This window comes from Seriola lalandi, unplaced genomic scaffold (genome assembly GCF_002814215.2).
Source record: "Seriola lalandi dorsalis isolate HSWRI2012SDOR001 ecotype SW California unplaced genomic scaffold, Sedor1 jcf7180002054885, whole genome shotgun sequence".
NCBI classification, from domain to species: Eukaryota; Metazoa; Chordata; class Actinopteri; order Carangiformes; family Carangidae; genus Seriola; species Seriola lalandi.
The window spans coordinates 3,871,480-3,884,573 of record NW_019525437.1 but is presented as its reverse complement, the minus strand read 5'-3'; the positions used below and the strand labels follow the sequence as shown (position 1 = coordinate 3,884,573).

Sequence of the window (13,094 nt, the reverse complement as noted above, 5' to 3'; positions counted from 1 at the left end):
ACCCCCCCGCTGCTGCGCGCTATAGGCTGGAGGATTTAAGCGGGCCCGTCGTAATGATGAGGGCTTTCTGAGACTGATTGATTTCAAAACTTGACGGTTTCGAGTTTCACAGGTAAGACCAAGATCACTCCGAGCCCGGCCACGTTTAGTCTGCGTGGGAGACCAGGGAGGGGGGTAAACCCTTAATGAGTTTTACTGAACTTGGATAAACTCATCATCATCATCCTCTGCTAAACTCTCTCTCTCTCTCACACACACACACACACACACACAACAAACACAGAAACACACAGTACAAGACCTGACCGTGGAGTTTGTGTTTGGACAGAGATGAACCCTGAGGTGGATTACGGAGGCTCCGGGAGCAGCGGGAACGGGAAGCTGCGCCAGTGGCTCATCGACCAGGTGGACTGCGGGAAGTATCCCGGACTGGTGTGGGAGAACGACGAGAAGACCATCTTCAGGATACCGTGGAAACACGCCGGGAAACAGGACTACAACCGGGATGAGGATGCCGCGCTTTTCAAGGTAAGAGAAACCTGCATCCTCCAGAGTTCATCCACATAGAATTAAAAACGTGACTTTCAGAATAAAAGTAGTCTACAAAGTGAAAATAAAATAATTTCCAAGTCTTACAAAGATTGATATGAAGTCAGAATATGAGATTTTGAATGATCCTTTTAACAAGTATGCTATCCTTAATCCATATTAATCATACTTCTACCAGTTTTTGTCTTATTTCATTATTTTAATGAACTTCGCATCGCTTTCGTGCATGAAATGTGGAATATAAACGGATTTATAACTAACAGAATACTTTATCAATTATCGATCATTTGGTTCATAAAATGTCAGAAAATACGTAAAAATCCCAGAAACGCTCCAAGAACCAAACACAGCTTCTTTAAAAGTGATTGGCTTTCATATATAACGGTCTCAAACCCAAAGAAATTCAGTTTGCTGTGATTATAAGAGCAGGAAAACCAGGAAATCTTCACATGTGAGAGGCTACAGCTTGCAAACAGTTGATATTTTATCCATTTAAAAATATTAAAATAACGTTCAAATTATTGATCGACTCATTTTCAGCTTTCTATGGGCTATAAATAAACTTTTCACGCCTTATGTGGATGTTGCCATAAAAACGCACCTCCACATGCTGTGCAATGAAAACTGCAGCAGACCTGGTGGTCTGAGGTAGAGAGGTTTTTTTTTTTTAACCGGGGTCTGGTCTGCAGGCCTGGGCGCTGTTCAAGGGCAAGTTTCGGGAGGGGATCGACAAACCTGACCCGCCGACCTGGAAGACGCGGCTCCGCTGCGCCCTCAACAAGAGCAACGACTTTGAGGAGCTAGTGGAGCGGAGTCAGCTGGACATCTCAGACCCGTACAAAGTCTACCGCATCATCCCCGAGGGCGCCAAGAAAAGTCAGTAACTCTAACACCTCAAGCATTTAACAGCTCAGCACTGAAACTTGTGCTTTTTGGACTTAAAAGACTGAGTGGTTTAACTTCTGAACTGAGTTTATGATTAATAGTTTGTTTTCATGATCAACTGCTTTTATCACATAAGTTTGGAAATGTGTCAGAGTGTGAGGGGTAAAGGTCGCTGACTTCTCACTGCACTAGAGTCGAACAACTAAACCGCCACTGAAGGTCACAGTGCCAACAGATGTGTCAACAGATGTGGACTTTTTCTGTGTGTGTTTTTATATGTGAACTTTCCTGTGTTGCATTCAGGACCCCGGCAGGAGGACAGCCCTCTGAGTCCAATGGGCTATCAGATGCACTCCTATCCTCCACTGCAGACTCAGGTGCTTTTCATACACATGGAAATGAGGGGTGGGGTGGGGAGAGAGAGAGAGAGAGAGAAGAGAGAGAGAGAGAGAGAGAGAGAGAGAGAGGATGTGCAGCAGAGACAGTGGATGAGTGCATACATGAATGATGTTGTATACACTAGACACCACCTGAAGGCCTCAGGCTCATTCATTGAATCCCAAAGTTTTTCTTAAATTTTTAGAAACATCATCAAGATGTGGAACTTGTGAAAACTGCGTCTGCAACTGATGCACTTCATAGTTTTAGACAATATTCAGCACAAATAACAATATGGTGTTAAAAATGAATCTGTGTTGTATGTTGGTGCCAGGATTTTACACCCTGAAAACCTACGGAAATCTAGACTAGTCACCAAAACACTTAAAATTGTTTTAAATAACGTATTCATTATTATATTTATAATTAATTTTATATGTATATATTAATTTTTAAACAACGTAACAACCTAAAAGCTGCATTAAACCCTGCTCCACATTAACAGAAATATAATTCTGCGACATATACTATACATTATATATACACTAAACTCCCTTTTTTTGTTATTAACTATTTAGTTTTTATATATTTCTATATATTTTCTCCTCCTCACGTCATTTAAATTCCCACATTCTCAGACATAACACTGAACGCAGCCACAAATACAGTTTAAATAAGAGCAGAGTTGGTCATGGGCATCCTCTCTGACATCTATACAACTATATACATTAAAATGCATAAAAGTATACTTACAACATACTTACAGACGTGGACAGTGACGTTTTCATGCTGAGCTGATGGTGTGTGTGTCTGTCTGTAGATGTCTCAGTACATGGCCACACCTGAATGTGGCTGGAGAGATTACTGTCAGGAGCAGGCCTCCCTGCCGGAACTACCCTTCACCCAGTGTCCCTGTCCCCCCCGCAGCCTGCCCTGGCAGGGCCCGTCCATGGAGAACGGTACGGCGCTGAATACCCATACAGAACACAAACATCAGCATCCTTGTCTTGTTTTAGTATTGTGCTCATACATCTTTTGTTTGCTGCTTGTTACAGGATACCAGCTCAGAGCCTCAATTTACTCATACGGTCCTGACAGCCAGCCCCCGCCCTTCACACTGGACGCCAGCATCAGATCAGCAGAGCCTCTCTCAGGTACGAAAAAACACTTTCAATTCACTATTTTCAAGGGTTCAGGGTTAAAGGTGATTTCAATGTGGAAAAGATCCTTACACAATGTCAATATTACAATATGCAACATGCAAGAGAGTCCACATGTACAAGACTGTGCTTTGTTTGTGGCCATTAAAAAGACATAGTTCAGATGCAGACACCTAAATGACTGTGAACAGGCTCGTTTTAGTCTTTATTCATGCAGACATCTTTAAGAAGTCTGATGCTCTGATATTGGGAAAACATGGAAGGGGGACGCTAATGCTAAATATTTAAAATGACACAGATTGGCCTAACAGGGGCGCTGTGATTAAAGTACCGTGAATATTTTTAACTCTTACATTTACTGTGTGGTTCGTATCAGCCCCTGTAGGCCGGTGTTTCAATATGCCCACTGATCCACTACTCGCTCAGTAGACAAAGTCAGAGACCAGCTGGTGGAGAGAGAGAACATTTAGCCGCTGAAGAGCCAGATATTTAAGCCTGGATCAAGTGTGTTCGCATCTTTCAGCTAGATTGGATTATTTACTGCCCCCTGTTGGACAGAAATGAATTAATGCAGCTTTAATGAAACCTGGACGGACGGCACTGTGCGCTGGCATCCAGGAAAAACAATGGTGAGCCTGATGGAGGCTCCAGTAGTGCTTCAAACATTTTTGGTGATAACATGGCTGTTTCACCTTAAATAAACTTTCATAGTTTGAAATGAATCCAACACAAAACTTACTACACAGATCCTGCTAACCTCACAAACAGAACGTCCAAACCCCAACACAATGAGTCCAGTCAGCACTAGCTGCATATAACAATTAACACAGTTTAGTGGTGCGCCGGTGGCTCACCTTGTAGAGAGCATCAGTCCTGACTGCAGCAGCCTGGGTTTGAATCCACCTCAGGCCTTTTGCTGCATGTCGTCCCCTACCTTTCCTGTTTCTCTCTCTCACTGTCACTGTCATAATAAAAGAGCCAAAATTGACCAAAAAATAACTTTAAAAAAACAAACAGTCTAGTCTAGTGTTTACCTGTTTGCTCTTACTGCCCACAGAACGACACATTTTACAGAGAATATGCAAATAAAATAAGTTTGCTACTTCTAACTCAGATCATCGCTGCTTTAAATAGTTCAAGAGTTAACAGAAGCTCTTGGTACTGGTCTAGGTTCTATATTAATACTGTGAAAGTATCAAAGCGCTCAGTCCACAGAGAAATGCACACAGCCTGTATTCAGAAACTGAGCCTTAAAACCAGCTGTCAGGACTTCTGTAACATTGTGATGTCACAACAAAGCAGTCACCTCTCTCAGCCATGCCACAAGCCCCGCCCACCTGGACCCACCATCCAACCTTGCTGGATTTGGTTTTTCTGAATGTTTACCTGAGATCTGCTTTATTTTTTATTGGATCACTCAGAAAACAGTCAGCCAATCAGAAGAGAGGCTCAGAGCCTTCTCTCTTCTGATTGGCTCACTGACCTGTTGTTACTAGAGCTCCAGAGAGAAGCCTGAGAAAGGAGATGTAAAACGACATTAAGATGGTTTTTTGTACTTAAAACCACAAATATATCTTCTAATGGATCAATACTTCAAATAGTTAGTAGAACTAGAAATAAACACACATGAGAACAACCTTTGTCCAAACTTGTAGTTTGGTAAACACTGAAGTCATTAGTTAAAATCACTTTGGATTTACAAGATAACTGTCACACTACAAAGATTATTTATATAATGTGATGCAAACTAAAATCATGAACCTGACTGTCTGATTTTCATATTGTGGAGAAATTGATAAAGACATTCCACTACACTGAGAAACATGATGAAAAGATTCATGCATCAAAATGTGTTGAAAACATGTTGTTTCACCTCCGCCTGTGTCCCCACCTCCATCCAGACTTCCGCCTGCACGTCTCTGTATATTTCCGGGACAGTCTGGTGAAGGAGGTGACCACTTCCAGTCCGGAGGGGTGCCACATCACCCCGTGCCCCCCAGAGAAGCACTACCTGCCGACCGGAGGTCCCGACGTGGTCCCCCTGCCTGTGGACAGCCTCTCGGGCCAGAGGAGGGCAGAGGAGTGTCCCCCGAGTCCCCCGTCCACCCTGGAGAGGGGGGTGTACCTGTGGATGGGCGCAGATGGTCTCTACGCTCGGAGGATGTGTCAGAGCAGAGTGTACTGGCAGGGGGGGCCGTCCCCGTATGGAGACAAGCTCAACAAGCTGGAGAGAGAGGTCAACTGTAAACTCCTGCACACCCAGGACTACCTCACAGGTGAGACAGCAGGAGCAGAGCAGCTAAATGATACTCATTTAATCTGAAAAATGATCATCACCATTTTCTAAAAGCCCCAGGTAAAGTCTTCACATAGCTTGAAAAAAAAAGAGACACAAAGAAATGAAACACCAAATATTCTCATCTGAGGAGCTGGAACCAAATATTTGGCATTTTAAGTTTGATGAATCAAAAAAGTTTGATTCTTCAGGAGCAGTGTCACTAAATCTCCTCCAGGACAGGAGTAATGGTTGTTCGACATAGTTTAATTTTGACGAACCAGCATTGAAGCCGCAAAAGTAAAAAAATCAACGTTTTTTCCGTTAATCACATGGGACTGAGTAGTTTTTTCGATACTAGTGCCGATATGATACCCGAGTTTTGATACCGAAAAAGAGGCCAAACCTCTGAGATGGTAAACGTTACAGTAATCTAAAACACTCAAATCTCCAAGTCTGATCTGACATTTGATGCTCGCTGCCAGTGTTTGACGGTTTCTGATACGGACACATTTCAGTCAGCACCAAAAAAGGTTCGATATCCAGTAATACAACTGATTAATCAAGCGTTAGAACAGATTACTACACTGAAAAGTTGTATTCTATGGTTTGTGCCTCTCATGTATTATCATTACATCTGAGTCACAGAGCTAAGAATCTGGCAATCTTTGGGAAACCCAAAGTTTTTGAAGGTCGAAGACTCGTCTGACCACCTGGATGAAAAAAATATTCCATACGTTGCACCTTAAACAAGATTTTTTAACTTGTTTCCAACGTGTCAACTATGGCTGGAAATTTGCTCTTTGAGTAAAACACAAGAAAGACATGAAGGTTATTCTGTATTTTGAGGATGGAGATGTGTGATTTCTGGGTACTAGAGGAAAAGAGTCAGGTGGGGACCACACCTGACTCTTTGAGGTAAAAATACATTATGGAGTCAGTTCATCAGTAATGTGTGTAGTGTGCAGATATGTGAACATGTGTGAGTGTAAGAAAACCAAAAATATATCAACCAAATGTCCAACCAAACCAACTAACCAAAGGGAAGCGAGAGACTGACTGCTCACCTATATACTGTGTATATATATATATATATATATATATATATGTGAGCAGTCACAAGGTGTCAGCCATCACTCTCAATGAGCCACTCCCCAGATCCCAGCAACCAGGAAACTGGTCCAGAGGCCTAAAGGCCGTCACACTTCAGACCAATCTTTGATGAATCTGGAAAAACCTTCAGAACAGGGGGAGTGTTATTGCTCGACCTTCTGGGTTTGTCAAAGACTGCACTGAATGTATTCATCTGAAACATGGTGCTTAGCTCCGTCACTTAAATGCAACGGTCATCTAAGAGAGGCACACACAAGGGCGGGGCTAACAGTAAGTAATCAGTGAAGACTTGAAGTCTTCACGAATCAGATTCATGTTCATCTCTGTGTCTGAAAAAAGTCCAGCTCAGTTACTGGAAGTCGCTTGGGATGAGTTCTATCTCAAAACATTACTACACAGAAACAAACCCCCTAAAAAATCAACATTACTTAACAACTGTGGTAGAAAAAGAAAAACCCTTTCAAGTAGAAATCCTTCATGAGGATAGAGTCACGTGACTTCTACACAGCCACATCATTCATCTCCACCCACCCACATGCTAAGACAACCCCAGCTGTGTGAGTCTGACAGCTAATTGTATTTGCATACACGGTGTGACCAGGACTTTCCGTTCGAATCACCCCAAAAGGTCACACCTCTTCAAGTGAATTTCTTCTGAAATCATTTGAATCTGCCACTTCACTTGTATTTCACCTATCAAAGCTAATAGCAGTGCCCTCCCCTCTGTTTCCCGACAACCAGAGATCCAGAGTTACGGGCTCCACGGTCGGCCCCTGCCTCGTTTCCAGGTCCTGCTGAGTTTCGGAGACGAGTGCCTGGACCCACAGAGACAAAGACGGACCCTCACTGTCCAGGTGACTCCCCGTGCTTTAATACAAGCATCTACCTCCCTATAATACCTCATATCTGATCATAATAACCTCCAACATGAGCTCACTGAAACATAACTTAGGGTGTGAGGTCAAATCAGTATCATGCTTCATAAAATCAAAACTAAATGTTTGGATGTAAAGTCCTGAAACTTTAAAGTATAGTTTGAAAAGTGAAAAATGGGATTTGAAAATAAAAACCTAAGATTTGAAAGTCTGTTAGAACTTCTTCATACTCATAATGTTCAGCGCTGAGCCACAGCCAGACCTCTGAATCACTGCTCACTGCTGATTTTTTTTCAGTGATTTAGAGTGAAAATGAAGGAGGAAGTCAGTTCGTCTGATTGTCAGGCTAATTTAACACATCCCTTTGAAAGATTCACATCTGCTATTTCAGCCTCAGATAATGGGACTTTTGGTAACGTTTGTCGACCTGGGAAAATCTGAACAGAAAAAAATCAAACAAACCCAAAAATTGGAGGTTTAACCAATTATACACCAGCCTTTATTTGTCAGGCCTTTGTTTTTACTTCACACATTGCTGATTTCTGTTTCGGGTTGTTATTTTATTCTAACTGGACAGTAGAGAGTCCAACTTTCATCATCTTCAGTCGACACATAAGCTGCAGTAACAGTTGTAGGAAGCCGTTATTTTTCATGTCAGTTGAAGAATTAGAATTTAAAATATCAGTCGATTAATCAATTAGCTGATCTGCAGTGAAAATACCAAACATTCTCCTCATTTCAGCCTCTGCATCATTAGATTTACTGCTTTTCTTTGTCTTGTTTGATAGTAAACTTAATATGTTTGGGTTCTGGATTGTTGGCCAGGGTGTGATGGGCATTTTTTACTATTGTGTATTATTTTATGGCCTAAAAAAATGACAGATTAATTAAGAAAATAATAAGCAGACTAATGAAATGCTGATTTAAGAGTTGTTTTGTCTGTAGGTCGACCAATGCCATTCAACTTTGGACACTGCTTTGCTGCAAATTTCAGTTTGAATTGGTTGTTTTTTTGTTTTTTTTTCAGCGCCAGATCAGTTTGAGTCAGTTATCCAGAGGGCTGAAGTATTATTCCGCCAGTTATCGTTAGTCCATTAGTACAGTCGCATTTTGTTAAAGCACACGATCAGTCTGTCCTCCGTACATTTCAGATCTATCCACTTTTGAAAAGCTCAAAGAGCAGATTTTATCCACTGAAACAAAGTGTTGAAAACAAAGTGTTGAATCTCTGCAGGATCTAAAATGAGAACAAAAAAACCCCAATGCCTTGAAAACAATATAAGGAGCTTTCAACCACATCTCACAATCACCGTCAATGATTGGAGTTTGTTCATCCGCCCTCGATAACAGGTACCTGCTATCACATGACCAAAGTTTAACAGTTCTGTACTCTCCACGATAAGTGAGCAAACTTTATCCAGGAGGAAGACCATGACATTAAAGTTGAAAAGTCTTGAAAAAGCATGTAAAAGGACCTTTCAGTAAAGATTTGTTTCACCGAACATGGATTTAAAGTTATGAAACATTGCTACAGACTTTCAGTTGTTATGTTACACTTTCAAATCCCATTTTTCACTTCACTCAAACCAGACTTTAAATTTTCTTTATAGGCTTTCAAATATTACTTTGTTGCTGATTTGAGCTCATAGAAACTACAGTAGCTATGGTGCCAGTTTAAAGCCTTCCACTCACCTGTCTGACCCGCTGTGCGACAGGTGGAGCCGCTGTTTGCCAGGCAGTTGCTGTTCTACGCCCAGCAGGCGGGCAGCTCCTTCTACCGCAGCTACGATCACCCGGAACACATAAACCCCTCGGAGGACTACCAGAGGGCCATCACACACCACCACAGCAGCAGCCTGCAGGAGTGAACCATGCAGGTTCAAGTGACTGTTGAAAACTTCAAGATGCAGCAACAACCTTTCACACGGGCGACAAGGAAACTCTGAGACAAGGGGACAAAACTTTGGGACAGTGTTAAACATAAAACGATGGACATGTAGTGACAGTTAGTGTTTGCCTGGTACGGTCCGGTGTGTGTTTGTCAGTGTGTGTATGTGTGTATGTGTGTGTGTGTGTGTGTGTGTGTGTGGCTGAAAACAAATCTGCAGTGTAACTGTTTTTTTCCTCACTGTATATTTAGGGGATCATGAATATTTTCCAGACTTACTATGCAAACAAAACTGACAGCTTAGGTGATTGTACTATAGAAAACTAAGTTACATTTTTTGTGCCTTAAATAAATAGTTAGACATTTTGGGAAGCATGCTTTTTCACTTTCTTTCTGAGAGTTTGACGAGAAGATTGATCTAACTCTCATACACAACAGTTATATATACTGCTGCAGCCAGCTACTGTTTAGCTTAGCTTAGCTTAGCTTAGCATAAAGACTGGAGACGGGGGGAAACAGCTAGCATGACTCCGTCCAGAGGTAATAAAATACATGTATCAGCACCTCCAAAGCTCACAATTTATACAGGTAAAAACGACACGTAAAAAACAACAATCCCATGTTTTACAATGGGTTTTGTTTGGGACTATTTCTTCTTGGCACCATACAGCCCTCGTGAAGCACCTCAGTTGTTTTTACAGTCTGTTTAATCTGCGGCAAACCCTAACGAGGTATCATGTTAATTACTGAACTTAAAAGTACAGGGAGGAAGATTTTTTTCACCTGTGGACGGAGCCAGTCCAGCTGTTTCCCCGTTTCCTGTCTTTATGATAAGATAAGCTAACACGCTGCGAGCTATTAGCTATAGCTTCATACTTAAACATTGGTGGTATCAAACTTCTCATCTAACCTCTCTCCTTAAGAAAGTGAGCCAAGCATGTTTTCTAAAATGCAGAATTATTCCTTTAAGAATAATTTTACATTTTACTTGTAAATATTTTAGATTTTTCTGTTGCTAGGAGACACTATCAGCATTTATTAAATTATGAATGAAGTCTTATGCCTGGCCGTGTTTATGAGAGGACCTCTCAGGGAGATGATGTTAGATAAGCTTTTTCAACTCAATTTTCTAGGATATAGTTCTAGTCCCATGATACATTGCTAAGTATAAGTGTCATACATGAGATCTGAGACAGAGCTGAAGTGAATGTTTGGAGCTTTTTTACCTTGAAAACGCACATTTCTGTTCTGACAAAACAATAAATGGCTTAAGTGTAAAACAAAAAAGAGTGACAACCTCTGTTCATAAGTGTGTAACGTCAGTGCTGTGTGTGAGTATCTGAACAGGAAGTGTGGTTCCGATGCAGGATGAGGTCGGTTAATCAAACACTTCGTTATCACAAACAATGTGATGACATCACGAGGGGAGGAGAGAGAGGATGAGGTTGGCCACGCTTTCCGCGCTGCGCAGAAGAGAAAGCCTTCCTGACTTCTGCTCAGAGATTACAGTCTCGTTTCCACTTCCATGGAAAACAATCAGAAAAAAAAAACCCCTTAAATATTTTTGTCACAGCCGTGAAATAATTTACAAGAAGAGGTGAGGACGATGTCATCATGCATGCTGCCTTTCCACCAGGCTCCAGTTAAATATGAACCTTATCACATCTAACAAGTTGTCAACATCAAACATGATGATTTTCACTATTAATGTGCTGATTATAGATTTTATGAAGTCCATAGGGCCCAAGGTGACATCACAGAAACTCAGATATTAAATTTATTACGATAAAACAAACAGCAAAAACACATTTTAAACTGAACGTTTGTTGCATATCTTTTCTGGATGACTTCAACAATTGATTATCATCAAAACTGATGACAATCACTAATTTTACATCAACTGCACACTTGATAAAACAGAGCAAATATTGATTTTTTAAAATATTTCTAACGTCAACAAATACCAAAACAAGACCAAAACCAACAATGAATTGATTTGTATTGTGTCTCTATCCAGAGTCTGGCGTGTCTTATTAAGCTCCATTGTTGTCCAAAAACAAAACAGTGAGTCACAGAGTGATGTTCCTTCGTCAGTTCCATATTCTCTGTCCTGCTGCCAGAAATATTCCCTAGAGCAGCAAATGTGGATTCATCCACCACTGAAAATAGGCCCTAAAAAATGCATCATTTTCTGTTTAAGTAACGTTTCTGAAAAATGACAGTGGCCAGTTGTTTTAGGTAATTACTGAACCTTTATAAAACACCCAATTATATATTTGAAAGCCATTTTGACGCCTACGTCTTTGTTAAGAAAGATGAAGTTTTGGAGGTGAGTTCCTCACACAGGGTAGGAAATGACGTGGACTAACAAATTGTTGGCTTTTCGTCTGTTTTCTTGTGGAATTTCTTGATAATTCTAAAAAATACAAAAATATCACTGAACTTATTCTTAAAGAGTTCAAGATAATACATTTTCTGCCAAGTATTTCAGAGGCCATTTGGACTCATGTGAAAACACATACTGTCAGTTTCAGTTTATCGAAGCTCCAACTAATGTAGTTTAAAAGTTACTGCGATGCCTGTTAAAAAAAACCTGTTAACTTTAAAGTAAAAAACATGCCACATATTTTGGCAGAACATTATCAAACACCTTGCAGTTTTTTCTAGAGCAGGTAATATCACCTGTCACCTGTCACCTTGAGAGAAAACATTGTTTTTGTACATTTCAAAAAGGGGGGAATTGAGTCATTGAGGCAGGACTCTTCCTGTGGACACACATTAGTGGAGGATGGGGTATAAACAGATGAATAAACTACAGTTGTAATACTGTAAAATAGGTGTTCATAGGAGAGGTTGCTGTACATTAATAAACGCTTATAAATATTCTTTTCGACACTTACCACTCCATTATAGTGTGTTAGAATTATATTGAATTCAAAATGAAATGTGCTTAAAAAAGCTGTATATGGGAGTTACAGTGTCACAAACCCTTCAAGTGACTGATATACAGGGTGGCCCCGTCAAATGCCACGTTTCCTATGTAAAATCTGTGTATGTTTCTGACTAATCTTTCTGTGTTTTTACAAATCCAGCTGCACGACATCATCTGTTACTCTGTCTCTACAATCAGGGTGAGTTCAGTCGAATTTCCTCTGATGTGTCAAATTTCTCCACTCACGGTGTAGAAAACTTAGATCAAAGTTGTTATGTTTGTGTAAGTTTTGTCATCTTGTCTCCTGAATGGAACAGAGTACTGGTGAATAAAAATAAAAAAACAACAAAAAAAACTCCCCCATTCTCACCACTGTTACTGTAAACAGAGATCTGGTGGAGAACGGATAAGGTTTTTGGCTTTGAACCTGTTTTGTGAATGAATCCGTGGGAGGTCAGAGCTAAGTTTAGAACACAGAGAATCAAAACAACTCCTGCAAGCCCTGCACGGCTTTCCCCTACATGTAGATGGGAAACCAAGACAAGAGAAAATGTGTGAGTGTAGATAATAACAGAAAGTTGTAGCCAGAAGATAACTGATCTAACTCCTGCTACAATACAACAGCACGTCCACACTGTCCTCAGTTAACCCCTCATGTCTTCTCAAACCTTCTCGTGTGAGCTGTGGGCGTGTCACAGTCTGTGTCCTCTCCCTGAGTGACTAGATCTACCATAACCGTAGCGTTCACTCTGTAAGTCCCTACACCCACAACCATAATGACACGTTTTTCTTTTGTGTGTCACGTCTTCCTCCTGGATTCAGTCTTCTGTTAGCTGCCCCGACTAACGGCCTGCAGCGTCCACACCCTGCACACACCCTGTGCTCACTCCCCTCCCACAGAGCTAGACGCTGACATGCCAGACAGCATGAGCTGGAGCTCCAGAGATGAATGGGTAAAGCCGCTGGTTTAAACCATGGTGCAAACAAAACCAACTGTATGCAAATGTGCACTGATGCAAAAATGGTTCATTTGAGTGAG

At 41.1% G+C, this 13,094-nt stretch overlaps 1 protein-coding gene across 1 annotated transcript; it reads left to right on the top strand.

Annotated features, from left to right (window-relative positions):
• Positions 1 to 32: 32 nt before the first annotated feature.
• Positions 33 to 10,410, top strand: LOC111671785 (interferon regulatory factor 4). Its single transcript, XM_023428984.2, has 9 exons — positions 33 to 112; positions 329 to 528; positions 1,239 to 1,425; positions 1,738 to 1,811; positions 2,633 to 2,771; positions 2,868 to 2,966; positions 4,874 to 5,248; positions 7,102 to 7,214; positions 8,951 to 10,410. The coding sequence occupies exons 2-9, from the start codon at positions 331 to 333 to the stop codon at positions 9,101 to 9,103; spliced, it is 1,338 nt and encodes a 445-aa protein (XP_023284752.1). The 5' UTR covers positions 33 to 112; positions 329 to 330; the 3' UTR covers positions 9,104 to 10,410.
• The last annotated feature ends 2,684 nt before the right edge of the window (positions 10,411 to 13,094 follow it).